We start from the raw sequence: 19,230 nt of genomic DNA, 5'->3' as shown, positions 1-19,230 counted from the left end.
ATGAGAAGCAGCAGAGCCAGAGGCTATTTTGAATCCCAAAAATCTCAAGTATCCCATCATATTATCGACAAAAACTTCAAGAACGAACTCAAAATAACCAAGAACATGAGTGGTGAGAACCGAATGCCTTACAATATTATATAACTTACACATCAATCCATGTCAAAGACATTGAGCAATGGTAACAGTATAGAGGCAAAAGTAAACTTCAATTGATTCGCTAGAATTTGAATTCAGGTATTAAATGTCTTCTCAATCCTCATTGCCACCTTCCAAATTATAAAAATTCAAAGCCCAAAAGGGAAAAAAGGAAGAAAGAAAGGAACAATTGGGAAGGACAACTGAGAAACTAAACACTTCGACTTGCAACTTGGAAAAAAAAGGAATACTCTATGCCCTTGCAAATACAGTAGATTGCAAATGTATCTGTATGAAGTAAATACAGTATAAGAAGCTAACTTCACCAACAAATTATGACAACTTATAACAAATTGAAGTACACATTAGCCTGTGGTGGAATCCACTTCCAGAAGTATTTCTTGCTATTCCATAGTCAGAGTTTCTCACATTTGTAGTTTACAAGACTGAACAAACTAACTAAACTTACCTAAATACTCGATATAACATGCAAATAGTATCAGTTTTCACTATTAAATTTCTCGTTCTGCAGGTACTTCAACACTCCATAGGTAACTGTTCCAGCCACAAACAGGAAGACTGTTGGAGTAAAGGATGGATACAGATACTTCACAAAAAAATTGTCCCATGCCTCCGGTAAAAAGCCTAGATGCAACAGAAGAGGTAGAAAATTACCATATGGAGATATACATATCTAAAGTCATTGCTAATACATTCAGCTCTTATGTCAAACTAATTTATCAAATCCAAACATTTTTATCTATCGAGATATTTAACGCGAGAAAGATTTATGATGTGTATCATGACAACATAATTCATTTCAAACTACTTTAAATAAGTTGTTCTAAAACTGTAATCTACTCACAATCTGTTAGTTACAAGAACAAATGTTAAACCATTGATGCAAAAGAAGCTGTGAGAAATTATGATCATAGACTGTACTAATGCTCAGTCATGCTTCCTAACTTAATGCCGTCAAACATCATCATATTGTCGGAAGTGTTGGTCCGCTAAAACTAAGTCGTTCTAAACCAATGCTATTAAGGAGAACTTGTAGGAAACATGAACACCAAACTCTATGCTACCTATTTCAACTGTTTTCATGTCCAACATCAAAACATATAGCGTACTAGAGAGGCACTGGTGAGAGACCAATTTGTATTTTCTTAAATCTGCCACCCATACCACTCTATTGGACACCATTAGAATACTAGTTTTAAATTTTTTGCCTTTCTAGGAATTTTAATCTGACGCAAGTTGCATTTCAGAGTTTCAAGCTGGAAAACCATGTTTTAGTCCTAATAACATTTTGCAGAATTCGTGCAGCTCACTCAGCAACTTGAGGAATGGAGACTGAATACTGCTTTATTGACCGAACACCGCTTTGCAGAGAATTGGAGAAAGAGTTGGCAATGAGCAGACCAATCATAAACAAAACAAAAAAAAAGATTCCAAATTGAGATTTTTAATTTTGGAACTTGGAGCGAGCCTAGCACTAGTTAAGCACAATTGATCTTGTGAATATCGTGTTACACATGTTTTAAGGTCGATTCTAAATAAAAATCTTTCACAAGTGAAGATGGTATTATTTGAAAACTTTTTGGTATATAGAGACCTCCACTTGATTGACAAGAACACACTGGCAAATCCTGGATAGGTCACCAAGGGGATCTTTTGTCTATGTACTCTCTTGGTACTTGGGGAATTTATACCCTCAACTTTCATCAGAGGAAAATGAGGTAATTCATGTGTCCATTTGTGAACCAGGAGATTTACTACAAAGGCTTTGGAACATGGTCAGAACTTTTATAATTGGCTCTTTTACGAAAGATTGAGCTATTAAATATTAAGAATTGTATGATTGTAATGCTTAGACACTGGTAATCATGTTTTATGACTATGTGAAGTCCCATCTTCACTTTATTGCTCAAATGTCAAGCACTTGATCGCTTGTGTATGATGCATTGACAAATTAGCTTACATTGTTGACTTGTTGTTTACTGTTGCACTGGATCAACACCACCTCTGGGTTTTCTTTGTGGAGGGGGAGACAGTTTTTGGAAGTGAGATGTGTATATTTTGTAATATGATCTTGGGGTGGGCAAGATATATCTCAAGTAATTAGTAAATTGTAAGGGAAAACAATGGTGAATTTCAAAATCCTTAGGGTCCATATGGCCCCCCTTAAATCCATCGAATGTCTAATACTTACTAGATACACGCTTTGCTGAACCCTATGGAGTGGTTGTTGATGTTGGAACTTAGATAGTTTGATCTATATGATAAACACTCATTCAACGTACAAATTTCAATATATTTGTCAAATTATTTTAAATTGATGTTGTTTAACAAATATAAAGTAATTTATTTCTTATATATGCTTGTATTCCAAATTGCACTTTCCTCTAACCGTGCCTTAAGCATGTCTGGAACTAATTTTTCACAACTATAGTGTCTTATTATAGATCAAATCTCAAAATATACTTTATTGCATTTACATGTAAGTTTTGCATTAGATTGTAAAACCTATTAGTGTAATACAAGAAAGTTATCCTTTGTATTACTCATCAATAATAACTACTGTATTTCTGGTGTTCATTTTCAATTAAGGACCGTGATGTAATTGTTACGATCAGTATTTTTCTTCTTGACTTAAACGTGCTTTCACATCTGCCTGATACACTTTGCTAAGGTCTTATGCATATCACTAATTTTGTCAAATGTAATGTGCATTACTGATTAAAAAAAAAATTAATCCAAGAGTAAAAGATCATGTCTTAGTAGTAATATCTTTATACACGGGAACGGATTTTTCATGATATAACCCAACATAATGAGGAGATTTCATCTAAATTCTAGTGTAATTGAGTGTGTATAATCCTAAGTCAATACATTTCAACTTTCAAGCATAGCGACAAATAATCAGATAAACACTTACTTACTGGAAGAAATGAAGCTACTTTATTGTACTGCAATTGGAATGAAGTTAAAAGGAGGGTCTGGAGGTCCAAGATTAGGGTTCTAGGTTGACAGGCAGTCCAGAGTTTCGTCTAATCTTTCCAATAGTATTAGTACTAGTTTTGTATTTTCCTATTCCTAGCCCCTTGTTATTACACAGTGTGTCATTATTTCCAGCAGGATTGACTCTATTCTTATAGTGTCTTATTCTTAGATCTTTGTTATTGCACGTTGCACCATTTGCGCCCGTGTCTTATTACCTTATTGTTGCTTCATTTTTACTTATCTTGAGCCGAGGGTCTTTCAGAAACAACTTATTTACCGTCATAATACACTTTACCCACCCAAGTCCCATTTGTGGGATTTCGCGGGGTTTGTTGTTGTTGTTAAAAGTGACAAATTATAAAATACAATTAAAGGGTGGAATTGAGATAAAATGAAGGGTGGGGCTATAAGTTTACCTGAGGCAGCAAGAAGGATACCCTCCACAAGGATAATAGCACCAAGTCCTAACCAAGCAAGAAGAAAAGCACTCTCATTTTTCTGAAATCCCTTCGATCCACCAGATTCCTCCGGTTGGGTAGCAAACCTAGGCTTTTGAATGGGTTCTCTTCGAATAACTGAAGCCCTTTCTCCTTTTCCCTTTTGTTTTTTCTTGGATGTTACTGGGCTGGAAACCGAAGAGCCAAAACCTAAGGAACTGGAGCTGGGCTTCTTGGGAGGTGGAACCACCGTAGATGATGACGTGTCCTCTGTAGATTTATCAGAAGAAGGGTCCTGGAATTTGATGGAGAAATTTCTGAGAGTGGGATGGGAAAGGGGAAGAAGATGAGGTTTCTTAGTATGTGGTGAGTAGTTCAGTAGTAGCGCCATTTTACGCTTAGTTTGTTAAAGTGGTTCTTTTTCTATTCTTCTTTTTTGTAACTTGGTATTATCTTCGAATAATTTTTGCCCCTTCCTTACAAAAGAAAATATATATATTAATATCTATTTGTTGGTAATTACACGATAAGGATATGAGTGAAAAAGTTATTTGTGAATTTTGAGTTTTCAAGCTAAATCTTTTACAATGTTCTTTCAAGTTATGTTTTGTTCTTGCCATTTACTATAGAGTCTAGATGGGGTTCATTTCTTTTTTGAAAATGCAATAATTTACTTTTACTTTCTTTTTCCATTACTTAATAATTGATCTGGAATTTGCTTAATCGAAAAAGAAAAAAAACTTGCATTAAAAGGATATCCTGATTTACAACTAACGTCTAGTAATAGCTTATCTTAGGAGTAATAAGCTATACACATCTCCTTTATTGTTGCAAATATGCTTTTTACATATTGGTACTATCCCACTTCCTCGGTCAAAATTCATGCTGCACATTGATAAATTCCTTTGCATCATTACGTCTCTTCTGTTTTATTGGAATACATGCACTTGTCAAATTAAGCAAAGAATGGTCAAAATACGCACAGTTAGTTTCTTTGGAGAATTGCTCAATAAATAGCCTGGCCATGAGATGTTTCCTCTGAACACTAACTTCAAGAATGACATGCTTGCAAATTGTTTAATTTGCTTGCTTGGCCGTGATGAAATCTCTTCAGACCAGCATCATATAGTTACTACTATTACGATGGGAAGCCTCTTCCTAAATCAACTCCAAGTCACTCCAACCCTTCTATGATGGCCTGCAATTTGCACCCTAGCTACTTTGCCTCACCATGGTTAGTACAGGGGAGGCGATACTTTATCTTATTTTGGGGGTTAGAACTCCCTTTGCTAGTGTTTCATGAGCTCCATTTCCTCACAAAGGCTTGTAATGTCCGGTATTATTCCACCGCTGCAATTCCTTATGATGCCACTCCCCACAAGATCATTCAGTATATCAGCTGGATCTTTGGCTCCTCCATGCTGCAAGAATTTCGTTCTTAAAGCCAAACCCGTGTCCAATGATAAAGGATCCTCTTGGCATATCCTTTGCCAGATAGTTGTGGCAAAGCATTTTGCATACAAGTAGCTATAGTAACCTGCACAAGGTTAAAGATGTTATACATTTTTATTAGTAAGTGCAATGAAGTGAAAAATAAAATATGCATAATGGATATAAGCTACACCATAATTGATATAATACAAAGATTTAGAACCAAACATTCCAAAAAACAATATTTATCAAAAAGAGATAAGAAAAAGGAATAAATCAAATAGTAACAAAGAAGAAAGAAAATCTTCACAACTACCGCAGACGAATGTTGCTCTACATTCCAAGCTCGTCATTATCTATTTACTCTATAACCTAAAACCTTCTGCATTTTACAGCTTTAGGAATAGAACTCCTCAACTAGAACAACCTGAAGATGAAAGGTTGGATGTTATAGAGTACATTTTCTTGCATCTTCTATTTCCACAATTCTCCGTTACACCATATCAAGCAGTGAATTTTTACGTCAAATATCCCCTTTAAGGGGATAAAAAACCTTTATGATACATCATTTGACTAATTAAACAAATTATATTTATAGTTCTTGTGGCATCTCAATATTTTGGTACATCAGTCAAATCTCCACTTTCGATATAATTGCACAAGTCTCTTAGAATCTAAGAATGACCAATTGACATCCAAAAAAAGGAAAACACATATCTAAGTACTCGCCAAGAAGAAAAGGGAAAAAGGAAACTAACACCCACCATACCATCTTGCCAAAGTTTCCACTAGCCCCATTACTGTCTCCCACTACCTTCGAGTTCTGAGAATCACACAACAGATTAAGGAGGAATCGCACATCTAACAATTAACTAATCTAATACTAAAATCATTTTTCAAGAAAGACACTTGAGATCAAAGTTTAAAGGTGGTAAAGAACAAATCCTGATTGGACCACCTACTATGAATCATGCATTTATTGAACTATGTCCAAATCGCCAAATAGTAGGTGTGCAGATGGTATATCAGATAAATAACAGTGCAATGTTCTTCTCTCACATATAGAGGAAACTATCACAAACGTGAGTCCATTAACTATATCATTCAGATACCTGCACCATAGTTTGTAAGGTGACTGAATCGGGTATGCCAATGTGTTCCTTCCACATGTGTCCAACTTGTATGTTGTCTTTTCAAATCTGCAACAATCGCCATTGTATCTCTCCCTGTGGACGTCTGCTCTCCGAAAAGTGTTTGGTCAACTAATGCGTAGAAGATCTGATAAAATGAAAAGGCTGCATAGGTCAAAGCTCTTAACCCAAGTTTCCTAAAAATTGAACTGAAGAAATGCTCACAAACAGAGTTAACAAGGAAGGCCCCTGCAAAAGATACCTGGCGTTGCAATTCAGTTGCAGCAAACATCTTCTTAGCTCCCACCATTGATTCCACGAGTTTTTTGGGAATGACATCACCAGTTGAGTAGTGCTTAGCAAATGTCTCTAACACCCGATAATCCCATGCATAGGACCTATGGATCAACAACATTGCCAGTACTCTAGTTACTAACTGATACGACAGCATCAACATGCGCATGAAGCATTCACCCTGAACATAGAATATATAGCATGTACATTGCATACTAGTGGTGCTTACAACAAACTAGGATCAAAAGAATCCATTTCGTGCCATAAACAAAAAGGTAAACAAAAAGCAGATAATCCAATGGGCAGTGTTCATCAAACATTTGTCTTCATATCACTGATGAATAGTATGGATCAAAGAGTCAGAATTCTTCTCACTCAAATAGGTTTGACGGCGTTTCAGCAAAATCAAGAACCACTCTCGTACCCGAAAAGTGTTGATATTCCTGCACAAGTAGCCAGCCATCAAGTGAACTGGATGAATATTTCAAAACGAAAGTGAAAAACCACTAGCAAATAGAAGCAGAACAAAACTAGTACTGTTCTTGAGAGCAATGAATGGAGAGCATGCCCAAACTCATGGAAAAGTGTTTCTACTTCAAAGTGGTTAAGCCTCACAGGAGCCAAACTCGACCCAGAGAAATTGCAAACCAGTGCTACAACCTATGAGTTTAACATGCACAGATAATTTCTCAATAACTAGGTAAAATAAAATAAAAATATTGCAATGATCCATATCATCCAGAAGCAGTAAGCTTAAAGTAGACTCTAGCATGATATTATGTATTTAGATAATATGACTACCCAGAGACCACAGAAGCCTCAAACTTACATGTACAAACAAACATTTGATTTAGGTATTTTTTTTTATTTTTTTTGGGGGGGGTGGGGGGTGGGTTTAAGCTAGGACAAGTTTCTATTGGATAAACTAAAAACAACTTCCTCGGATGACCTTTGAGAACTCATCTAGATAGCATAACTAACAAGAAATCAGAGAATCTACAACTTGCAAGTAGAAAAAGACATTTAATTTAAGAAAAGAATTGGGGTCTATCAGCATAAACTATAAACGAACTTCTTTGGATGACCTTCAAAAATTGACCAGTTTTAAGCTACTAGGTCCAGGTACACATGATTTTTATCCCAGGGTATTGTGAAAGATAAGTCCCAATGCCCGCACCATACCCAGTTAAAACAGGTATATTTAACAATGTTATATGGATTGACTGATCAACAGAGCATTTCCTGGTGGTCCTGTTTTCCTCAAACTTACATTACTCCAGTTGCTAAATAAAGACATAATAAAAATACATGCATAGCATATGATATGAAAAACTGATATGAAGAAAAAAGAGAATTATGATCTTACATACAGGAAGTTGGTATTTTGTCTCGGAAACACGACGCCCTCCTCGGATAGCGAAATGAGCACAAATGGGATGTTTACCTTTTCTTGACTTTAAATCAAGGTATAAGTAACCCAGGTCTCCCTGCAAACACATATATAAACTAGTTCAAGTGGATGGATGTTAAGACTACCACTAAATGGACATTAAAGGAAGAGCCAAATGCACATCAGAATATTATAATGGATCAACTTGACAGACAAAGAAAGGCAAAGTTAAATTAAATCTGCCAACACCCCCAATTTTAGACCATTTGTCCATTTTGCCATCCAAAGTTCAATATCGGAAACAAAGATAATGATACATGTCAAATGTAGTGATAGGTTGGTTAGTAAAGAAGTATCATTAGCAAATAACTGTTATGAACGAAATTCCTCCTTTGCCACACCAAAATTTTCAAATCAAAAGGGAAACGCAAAAGTAAAGAAAAAGAAAAAGAATTTTCTTTGAAAGGTGGATCTCCAGTAATCTCATAGTTAAGATGACATATGTTACTATATAACAAGATAGCCATTCTAGAATGTTAGACTTGCCTCAGTCGGATGATGTAGCACTATCTTTAACACATCAGGATGCCATGATTCACCAGGTGCAAGGGGTACTCTGTGAAAAGTCACACCAAAGAGTGACTCAACCAAAATTTTCAAACCCTCAATACACTGTGGTAAGGGAAAATATGATGCTATAATCTGCAATATTAACAACAAGAGCAGTTCTGTCAAGAAACGGTCTTTAATTACATTGAGAGATGACAAAACAAAAAAAGAACCTTCAGAGCATGTAAAAGTCTTCATCAGAGCAGCAATTAGTACTTCATATGTCAGTTGAATCAGAAATCTATAAGTATTTATAGCTAGGATAGTCATTCATGTCAAACCCATTCACAACAAAATAGGAGGAAACAGGGAATTTCAATGGTATGCTCTATCCTCAGTCCACCTCTTCTTAAGATTTACATCCAATTTCACCAATACAGAAAGTAGGTAAAATTTCCATGAGACACAAGAAAATCGAAGAGCAAGCCCAATTTACTCGATCACATTAATTACACATCAAATAGACTACACTCTGACAAAGCCCAAGATCTGACAGTGGCACTAGTTTTGCTCAAAAACCTTTAATTGCCAATGGTAATCACTTCCTCTTGTCCATATGAGAGAACAAGTGGATGAAGAATTCCAAAGGAAAACAGCTATGAGATAGTCATACATGCCTTCCGAACCCATTTATGAATTCAATTTCATGCTTTTTCTGAACTCACATCATCAGTCCACAGAATCATCTACAAGAAACAAAATAAGACTCCAGCAAACGAAGAAGGAGATGGAGAAACATCCTTCTTTAAAGGCTAAGTAGTTGGCTCAATGCTTTAAGTTCCAGGAGAACCCTGACCTCTCAATGCCTGGGAAAACATGCCTTTTTCCATTTTTAGTTCAATTTAATCAATCACTTTGTATCCCTGATGAGTTATCAGCATATATTTTATACGTTCTCATCTATCTATGGAGACACTAAAAATAGAATGTAGAGTAAGAAAGAGCATTGGTACACCTTGATAAGATAATAGAAAAATAAATTAGGCTTCGCTGGTTACCGAGGAGTCCAACTTGTATGTTGCAGACTTCATCAACCATGTGAAGTATGCCTCATCCCATGGCTCCAACTCTCCATTAGGCTCACCACTTTTCTCTCTCTTGAAATCCCGAATTGCCTCAAACTCCTATTTAAAGCATCAACATTTTCAAGAGCTTGAATCAGCCCTCGCAGAGCAATACAAGCAGTGTCTCATTCATATAAGTAAAATCTACTCCCGGAACATACCTGATCAGCCTTTGGTCTGACCACTTTGCTCATCTCAAGCAAAAAGGATAAGACCACTTCAGGAGATGCAGCCATAGTCGAATGTAGAGAAAATTCAGCATAAGATTTATAACCCATAAGCTGCAAGTTAACAGGATAAAGCATATCAGTATTGACCAAAATAGATGATTAGTGAAGAATCTAATATCTTTGATAAATGAACAAGTGGAAGTAATAGTGAAATAAAGAGAATCAAGGAGAAAAAGTACTGAATAATGATTGACCAAATCAGGAATATTCAGATTAAGCATATACTAATCACGAGTCACAATCTCCATCCTGAAAATAGTTATATTACTGTAACGACCCGGCCGGTCGTTTCGAGAGTTATAGCCCCGTTCCCCCATTTCCTGTTTCTTTTGTGTTCTTCAGCTATATTATGATATACCGGATTAGTTGGTTCGGGTTCGGAGTGGTTTCGGAGTGTATTGAGACACATAGTCTCTTAATTGAAAGCTTAAGTTGGAAAAGTTGACCGGATGTTGACTTATGTGTAAACGGTCTTGGATTTGAATTTTGATGGTTCCGTTAGCTCCGTTAGGTGATTTTGGACTAAGGAGCGCGTCTGGAATGTGGTTTGGAGGTCCGTGGTAGAATTTGGCTTGAATTGGTGAAAGTTGAAATTTTAGCGATTTCGGCCGGCAGTGGAAATTTTGATATCAGTGTTGGATTGGATTTCCGGGAGTTGGAGTAGGTTCGTGGTGTCATTTCTGACTTGTGTGCAAAATTTGAGGTCATTCGGAGGTGGTTTGATAGGTTTCAGCGTCGTTTGCGGAATTTGAAAGTTTAGAAGCTCTTAGGCTTGAATCCGGGGGTAATTTCGTGTTTTGATGTTGATTTGAGTGATTCGAAGGTTCGACTAAGTTCGTATGATGCTATAGGACCTGTTGGTGTGGTTGGTTGTGGTCCCGAGGGCCTCGGGGTGATTTCGGGTGGTTGACGGCTTGATTTTGGAGTAGAAAGAGCAGCTTAAGTGCTGTTGTTGCTGGTGTTATCGCACCTGCGGAGGGGTAACCGCAGGTGCGTGTCCGCAAAAGCGAAGGAGGTGCCGCAGATGCGGCCAAGAGAGATTTGGGGAGGATCGCAGGTGCAAAGATTTTCTGGCACCTGCGAGAGTCGCAGATGCGGGCAACTGGGCGCAGGTGCGAGAGGGAGCCGCAGGTGCGATGGATTTCCGCACCTGCGATAGGCGCAGATGCGGTTGTGGGGCCGCAGGAGCGGAGTCTTGGATTTTAAAGAAATCCGCACTTGCGATGGATTTTTCGCAGGTGCGGCGTCGCAGAAGCGACCAATGGACCGCAGGTGCGGTATTGCTGGGCAGAAAAAGCCTAGCTCGACTTTTGGACTTCCATTTTTTCGATTTTTTGGATTTGTGAAGCTCGAGAGAGAGGCGATTTTTCGAGGAATTTCAAGGGAAAACGTTGGGGTAAGTAATTCAAACCTGTAATGGTCTAAATTTCGTGAATCCACGGCCTTATTCATCATCTAATTAAGGATTTGAGCTAGAAATTTGGGGGTTTAGGGCTTGAGAATTGGAGAGTGGATTTTGGGGATTTAAATGACCAAATGAGGTCGGATTTTGATAAATTTGGTATGGTTAGACTCGTGAGTGAATGAGCTTTCGGGTTTTGTGACTCTTGACGGATTTCGAGACATGGGCACGATTTTGACTCTATTTTTTGGTAGTTTTCTTGTGGAATTGATCCCTTTAACCTATATTGATCGTATTGTATTGCTTGTGGCTAGATTCGGGACGTTTGGAGGCCAATTTGAGAGGCAAAAGCATCGCAGAGTAGAATTTTGCTGGGTTTGAGGTAAGTAACGCTTCCAAACTTGGTTCTGAGGGTTCGAAACCCCAAGTTATGTGTTATGTGATTGGTATTGAGGTGACGCACATGCCAAGTGACGGGCGTGCGAGCGTGCACCGTGAGAATTGTAACCTGGGTGATTTTATGGCACTGTTTAGTGACTCTATCCTGTTGATATCCATGTTTTCATCATGTGATAAAATAGTTGAGCGGTAAATCATGCTAGATATCATGTTTAGGCTTTGTGCCGGTATTGTTTGGACCCTTAGTGGTCGTTTCTTGCTGTCATCTCACTAGTTTTCATTTAATATTCCATACTCAGTCATGATCATTCATTTTTATATCATATCTCAGTCTCAGTTATTTATTGATTCATCATATCATTGTTCCGGGTTGTTTTCATGACATTGTGAGCCCGTGGTGAGACTGGAGAGGTTGATGACTGCGTGAGGCTAAGAGCCTGGTTATGAGTGACAGTTATGGGATCGGATTGTACGCCGCAGCGGTTATATTGATGATTAGGAGAACGCTTGGGCTGCAGGAGCCCCTTCGGAGTTTGTAACACACCCCCAGTGAGCGCGGATGATATTATTTAGGGATGGATTTCCCTGGATATGGATTTGTCCGAAGTACTTGATACCTGGAGATGGATTTCTCCACAGGGTTGGATTGCCCTTTTTTCCTCGGTACTAGGTGACTTATTGTCAGTGTTTTATATGTTCCGGGATGGATTTCCCTGGGCTGGATGGCCATATACAGTATCGAGTGGTTGAGCACTTGAGAGTGAGAACACATGGTGCATTTCATATAGTCTGTGCATTGGCATGTAGAGATAGCTGAGTTGTATACCTTAAACTATTCAGATATGTATTTCCTCTACTGTTTTGAGCTGTATATTTGACTTGAAAGCATGCCTACGTTTCTACACACTTATTTCTGTTATACCTGTTAAGGTTGAGTTCGTCACTACCTTTCAGTCTAAAGTTTGGACTTGTTACTTACTGAGTTGGTGTACTCACGTTACCCCTCTGCACCTCGTGTGCAGATCCAGGCGATATCGGTCGTAGCGGCGGTTGCTGATCGAGGTTCCAAAGTTTGGAGATTATCGAGGTAGCTGCATGGCGTTCGCGGGCCTTGACTCTCCTTCTTTATCTTTGTCGTACTTTCAGTTTATATCTTTAGACACTGTAGTAGACTTTTCCTGATCTAGACGCTTATGTACTCAGTGACACCGTGGTTTTGGGCTGAATTGTATCACTTTGGAATTTTTCTTATGTTTCAAACAGTTTTTCTTTAATTGTTAAATGCTTCCGTTAATGTTTTCAAACTTATTGTTATTGGTGTTGGGTCGTTGAGTTGACGCTGGCCTAGTTCCTCGATAGGCGCCATCACGACGGTAAATTTTGGGTCGTGACAATTTTCTTATTTGGATTGTCACAAAATGTTGCAGGCTTTCCTTAATTAGGAACCCGGAATATGTTTGTACAATATAAAAAGTGTTACAAGAATCTTCTCAATGCAACTTCACTATTTTCACTATTCTATAACATTAACAACATGAGAATCAATATATGGCCCCATATGTTTTCTAAAAGATCAAATATATTAAGCAACTCATATTCTCAACTCTTCTCTTAATATAGCCAGTCAAAATGGGTGAATGAATTGGGACACACCTATCAAATTAGGAATATATACATTCCGCTGCTTTTACAACAGTGTCTTATGTCAAGACATTAATACTACTACAAAGAAAGAGGAACTCTCACCAATCAACTTGAAGAAGCAGCTAAACATACAGAATTAGCTTATGGCATTCTTAAGAAAACACCTAGTCTAGTTGCACTAGAATTGATGTTATTATATAGATTATTTTATGAGAGTATTAAATTATATCAGTAAAAGAAGTACTGGAAGAGCATTTCCACATGCTTGGACCAAAGAATAAAATCATGAGGAGTATTGCAGAAGAAAGTAATTAATTAGAAGTGCCCCTTCTCTAATAGTTTAAGCTTTTTGAAGAGAATGACAGACAATTCAACAAAAATCAAATTCTTTGCTAGACCAAAAGTGTTAACATAATAACCTGAGCAAACTCATGTCTTGTTGCGATAAGCTTATCAAGAACCTCAAGGTTTGCATGTGGAACAGAATTTCCTTGGACATATGCCATCTTCCTGACCTGGACAAGATCATGAATAATTCAGTCATTAAACATTAAAAGCTCTACTCTTTTTCCCGTCAATAGTTGAATGAAGCCTCATGAAGACAACAAATAAGCCAAGGTAAAGACACTTGAGACGGATATAAATGTTTAAGTCTCTTCTTGACTTGTGAAAGTCTAGGGAGAGATTTAGATGGAATCTTTTGGAGATAGGAAGGTGCTTCTAGGAAACAAATAACAAGGTATTGTACTGTGCAGAAACAGAGGGAAAGAACTCCTGATTCATAAAGACACCCACACATCCCTGCTACTAAGAAGGAAAGGATTATCCACTTCATTTCTGTTCTCCAATTTGTCAAGTCCAAAAAATGATGTACAATTCATAAAGAGATGCTAGAATCATTTGTTTTCTTTTCTTTGGCGGTCTTCTCTTTTCCTTTCCCAAACCCTATACCCTAAAATCAGCATTCAAGACCTCCCATATATAACCCACTAAAATGATTGGAGTAGATATTACGTTTGCTAGGCCTGCACTCTCATCTATGCTTACCGGTGTCAATGTTAGAGGTTTACCTTGAACTGCTAATGCTTTAGTTTCCCAACACTAGGAGGAAGAGTGAACAGGGAAGAAGTTGCACTACTGATACAATATGCATAATAATTGATTATTCTGAAAAGCAACGCAAAATTTCTGAGCAGCATTAAGTTATAACTAACAGCACATAGAGGCTGATCAAAGTTACCCCAGCATCAGGTAAACATTGAAGAAAGCCTTGCAGAGTACTTGGCTCAGTTGCTATGCGGAATCCTTTTTCTTTTATGCTATCTCTTGACCCCAGAGATTCCTTAGATGCACCTGGTATGTTACGATAGATAGGGCTGACAAAATGGTGCATTTTTTTAGGGATCTTAGAGGCTGGAAATATATCCACATGGCCAGGGTCAGTAATAATATTTGTATTATACCTGACAAAAAAGGAAAAAGATGAGCATTAGTCCAATTATACAAGCCTGCACGCAGCACAACTAGAAACATTGAAGGCAATTTAATATATTATGCAATAACAAACGGTCAAAGTGCAACTAAAAACTGACTAAAGTCAAGTCCCATCTCGAGAAAATTTGTAGACGACCCATAGGTGAGATTCCAAGAACTATATGTAAGGTCCCATAACTGCATACGACTTACAATGATCAGAGAGAAAATTTTGGACTCTCCTAAAGGAAGAGGAAATGGGGGAGGAATGCATGGACTCCATTTAAACGTGCACCAGCTAGAGGCCCGCCAGATCAGGTGTTACACTGTTACTAGAGTATTCATAATTGACAAGAAAAGTGCCGAACACTCATCCATCTATTCTACTTATGTTATGCAAGTTTAAGCACAAATTCAGCCTGAAATAAACAGGCTCTTACAAGCAAATTGAATAAAACATTAATTAAAAAGAAAGAAACAAAACGAATCCCAGTCACACACAAAAGCACTTCTTCAGATACTACAACAACAACAACCACTCAGTGGAATCCCACAAGTGGGGTTTGGGGAGGGTAGTGTGTACGCAGACCTTACCCCTACTCCGGAGGAGTAGAGAAGCTATTTCCGATACACCTCGGCTCACGACGATGGAAAGAGATACTAATTCAGTAAATCATCTCGGAAAAAAAATTGCATTTGCTATATGGGTGCTCATTTAAACTCAACTACGAACTTGTTAAGAACTGAATGTAGTTCTCTTCATCAAAAAAGAACTGAATATAGTTCTTTTCCCTAAAGAACATGAGCAAATTTGATAAACACCCAAGAAATTAACTAAAGTTAGAAAAGCATAATTGCTAAAGAAGAAAATAGTCACTTTCTATCTCCAGTAAACTTGATCCAACTTATAGTCATGATTCAAATAGCAACCTGATATGGATCTAACAGTTACACAATAGGACATGAAATAGTTGGTAAATCCCATTTCAAGTACAAAATCAACTCCTACACTTACAAGAATCATGTGATCTCTTTTAACAACATTAAAATTATAGAAAACATGAAACATCAATAAATTAATAAATCCCAGGAACACTAACAAGGAGATGGTTTTCACTTACTCTCTACACAACTGAATAATGTCAATGGATAGCTCATTAGCTCGATCAAGTTTTTCTGTGAAGCCAACCAAGGTACCTAAATTAGTGCAACAATAATGATTTACCAGGAAAGACAGCAGTTGTAAGAAGTCAAGTACCAGGGCAAAGATGGATTCCCCCCTTTTCCAAGTCCATTCGTAGAAAGCGGGCTGCCCTCTGAGCTTCATGAGTGAGTGAGCTGTCTTTTTCTGCTTTTATCACCGCCTTGTATATACTATGGTTTGTATTAAGGTACTGCATGCCAAGGAGCAAAAGAGTCAATAAACCAATTGCAATGGAGAATCTTCCAAAGCAACTGCATCAAAAAGCAAATCCAGTAGCGGCAAGTACATTTCCAGACTATATGACTATCCTTCCAAACGTCTTTCATCAATCTTGTGAACATTGCCAAATTGGAGACAGTTTTGATTAGAAATTGTTTCTACATCACGGGGTTTACTTTTACCTTCTTTTTCCACTCGATATTAATCTAATTCTTCGATTCATGGTTGTTGTTGCTAATTTGGCAAGGACATGTTATCTTTACAGTTTCATTGTGTTTGCAAAGGACAATTCGCGCAATACCACCTATAAGGAGTTAGAGAAACTTCACTTGAAATTTAGCCAATATATCATAATGATGCTTACTGGATGTGAATAGATTACTATACCACGAATAAGCGAATCCAGATTACCTCAAACTTCAGGATATGAAAGGATTGGAGCATCTAAACCCAAAAATTAAGAGAATGGGTGGAGTAGTGCAGGATCGTCTAAAGTTTAAACCCCTTTGGAACTCAGTACACAACCGATGAGGGACAAGTGCTCTAACACCCTCCCACACGTGTAACCTCTTTCTAGGGTTTACATATGGATTTTGTTTTTTTGAGCTGAGTTGAGAGAGAAGCCTTGAGCATTACAATATGATAGAGAGAAGACGGTTGTGCAAACAGGCTTACCAAAGTTTAGCTCTGATACCATGTGAAAGAATCTCAGCAACCAACCCAAAACCTTAAGGCTTAGGCAATGGGTAGAGTAGCCCACGACCATTTAAACCCCTTTGGAAACTCGTACACAACGGATGAGGGACAAGTGCTCTAACACATGAGTCTACTAAAGTTTAATTCTGATTGTTCGCGACCATCAAGTGTGAGAAGGGACAAAGATCACAAAGTGTACCAAGTACCATACACCGAATGAGACAGTCGAGTGAGATATATCCTAATAATCCTATTATCTTATTTACTATCAAATTACTTTAACTATTTATTCTCTGACATCACTAACTAAAATTGAAGCAATTTAGTCCAACACAACTGTCAGTGTAAACACAAGTAATGACATTTTAAATTTCTTATCTTATCTGTCTAAAGTAGATCTCCAGGTTTTACTTTCCCGCATAAGCATTGGTTATGGGCTTATAGCTCTTGGGTGGTACAAAATTATGCAGCTGATAAGATAAGCAGCATTTATTTTAAATGTTGACATAATCAGCAAAGCGAAAAACATAACTAACAAACCAAATAATATATCAGAAATCTTACATGTAAAAACTCATTTATCCGTAAGCCTGCCTTGCTTGCCTCGTCAACAAACTCCCTAAAATGCGACATTTCTATGTAAGTACTCAAAGCAAACAAAAATAAGATCGGAAACTGTAGATATGGATACATAGATTATCTCAATCCTAGTTCACCACCTGTCTGGATGAGTATGTCTGCACAATTCAGCTGAATCAATTACTGAGCACACCTATCAAATCAAATAGGTCAGTTATGGCCTGGCGTTTTAAGCAAGTTTCACCTGTGCGAGTCCAACTACTTGTGTTCTTTGAACAAAAGCAGAATTAGACCATAAAACACAAACTTACAGTATCAGAAATCTCATCCATTGCTCGGATAATTTCAGGAGATGAAGGCATGCCAGCTATATAGTTCACAAGTTCTTCTGACCTAATAAGCATGTGAAATTTTTTTATCAAACACGTGGACGACATGATATAGAAACTCATTCCTGAAATATGGCAATTGCTTTCACAAGAGACAAACGAAGCAGTTGACATTCACCGAGCAAAAGTAAAGAATTTGCGACCTGTTTGTTAAACACTTACCTCTCAATAGCATCGTCGACGAATCGTTGAAAGCCTTTAGGAGTTTTCAAATGATGGTAGCCGTAGAGGCCCGTTTCTTTGATTGACGGAGCTTTAGATGTTGAAATGTGAATGAAGTGGGAATTGGCTCGTACATGAGCGGCGGATTGGCGAATCAGAGCGTGCATGGCGTTCGCCGTGGACTGAGCTGCTGAAATCAAATCTTGCAACGAGGTCCTGCTCCTCTTGTTCTTTCAGTTGGAGGAAGAAACTGAGAAACCAGAAAAAGAACTCCGGTGAGAAATGGCGCTTTTCGACTTGAAAATCGTTCTCGTTGGAGGAACAATTACACAAAAATAGTTTCTAATGTTTAGGGGTAAGTGCAGTTTCAAACTTTCATATGAAATCCGAAAACTTAACCTCTAGCGCATACGTCGTTATAAAACCCAAAAGTAAGTGATAAAACGCGTGACATCCTTATGTTTAAATTTGCAACTTGTAGATTCTTTGTATTAACTATATTTCATATGTTATAAGAAAAGATGTTCATTCTTTGTATTAATCATTTCTTGGTTTAATTTTTGTGATTCGATATAAAGTTTTAAAAATACTTTTAAACTTATTTAAAAGTAAAAGTTTAATAGGGGCGTAATATTTATGTGGCTATAAAAGCTACTCATTAAGTATAAAATGAAACAAAATAAAACTTTAAAATTAAATAATTCCTAAAGATAAAATATGTCATTCTTTTTTTGAACAAACTATAAGCTAAGCGTGTTATGTGAATCGAAACGGATGGAGTCTTTTATTCATGTTTTTATGTGAATAGGAATTAATGTTATAGTGGTGTTGTATTTAAATTTATATTTTGTTTGTTTTTGCGGATTTTGTAGGTTTGTTATTTGAAGAGGTGTGTACGTAGTTTCGTACGTTATCAAAGTTAATATATTTTTCCAGTCGTCAAATTGTTAGTATTAGGATTTTTGAACATTTAACAAGAAAATGAGTGACTGGCCATTTTACAATTTGAATACAAGATCATGATTTCAAACATAAATTCTTAATTTCTTAAATATAAGATTTAGCTATTTAAAAATTACATAAAATAAATATGAATTGTGATAATGCTAGATAAATTAAAATCATGGAAGTAAATACTTTTCTGATGTAGGATGAGCAAACACGAAAAACAATCAAGTGAACATAAAGACTATTTTATGAATAGTCTATCAGATAAAGCTTGCTCATGGTAAAACCTACACAAAAAAGAAACAAGTGTTTACAGGAAAAAAAAAACCCTTAAGGATAGAATTTGTATTGACTTCTAGATGCTTTACAATGGTTCTAACGGCATATAA

General features: G+C 37.2%; 2 protein-coding genes across 2 annotated transcripts; both read right to left on the bottom strand.

The window, feature by feature from the left end:
• Window positions 1-342: 342 nt before the first annotated feature.
• On the bottom strand, window positions 343-4,014 carry LOC104225793 (protein LPA2). Its single transcript, XM_009777654.2, has 2 exons — window positions 3,558-4,014; window positions 343-783 (listed from the first exon to the last, which is right to left on the bottom strand). The coding sequence occupies exons 1-2, from the start codon at window positions 3,967-3,969 to the stop codon at window positions 638-640; spliced, it is 558 nt and encodes a 185-aa protein (XP_009775956.1). The 5' UTR covers window positions 3,970-4,014; the 3' UTR covers window positions 343-637.
• A 433-nt stretch (window positions 4,015-4,447) lies between these two features.
• LOC104225794 (mitochondrial intermediate peptidase, mitochondrial) lies at window positions 4,448-18,299 on the bottom strand. The gene is made up of 17 exons (XM_009777656.2): window positions 17,894-18,299; window positions 17,654-17,735; window positions 17,483-17,535; window positions 17,328-17,382; window positions 15,903-16,038; window positions 15,766-15,820; window positions 14,412-14,634; window positions 13,591-13,686; window positions 9,658-9,777; window positions 9,431-9,556; window positions 8,370-8,525; window positions 7,804-7,920; window positions 6,971-7,093; window positions 6,809-6,876; window positions 6,402-6,537; window positions 6,122-6,287; window positions 4,448-5,115 (listed from the first exon to the last, which is right to left on the bottom strand). Exons 1-17 carry the CDS (start codon window positions 18,058-18,060, stop codon window positions 4,868-4,870), a joined length of 2,127 nt encoding a protein of 708 aa, XP_009775958.1. The 5' UTR covers window positions 18,061-18,299; the 3' UTR covers window positions 4,448-4,867.
• Between the last annotated feature and the right edge of the window lie 931 nt (window positions 18,300-19,230).

This window comes from Nicotiana sylvestris, chromosome 3, assembly GCF_000393655.2.
Source record: "Nicotiana sylvestris chromosome 3, ASM39365v2, whole genome shotgun sequence".
In the NCBI taxonomy this organism is placed as follows: Eukaryota; Viridiplantae; Streptophyta; class Magnoliopsida; order Solanales; family Solanaceae; genus Nicotiana; species Nicotiana sylvestris.
This window is presented reverse-complemented; position numbering and strand designations above follow the sequence as displayed.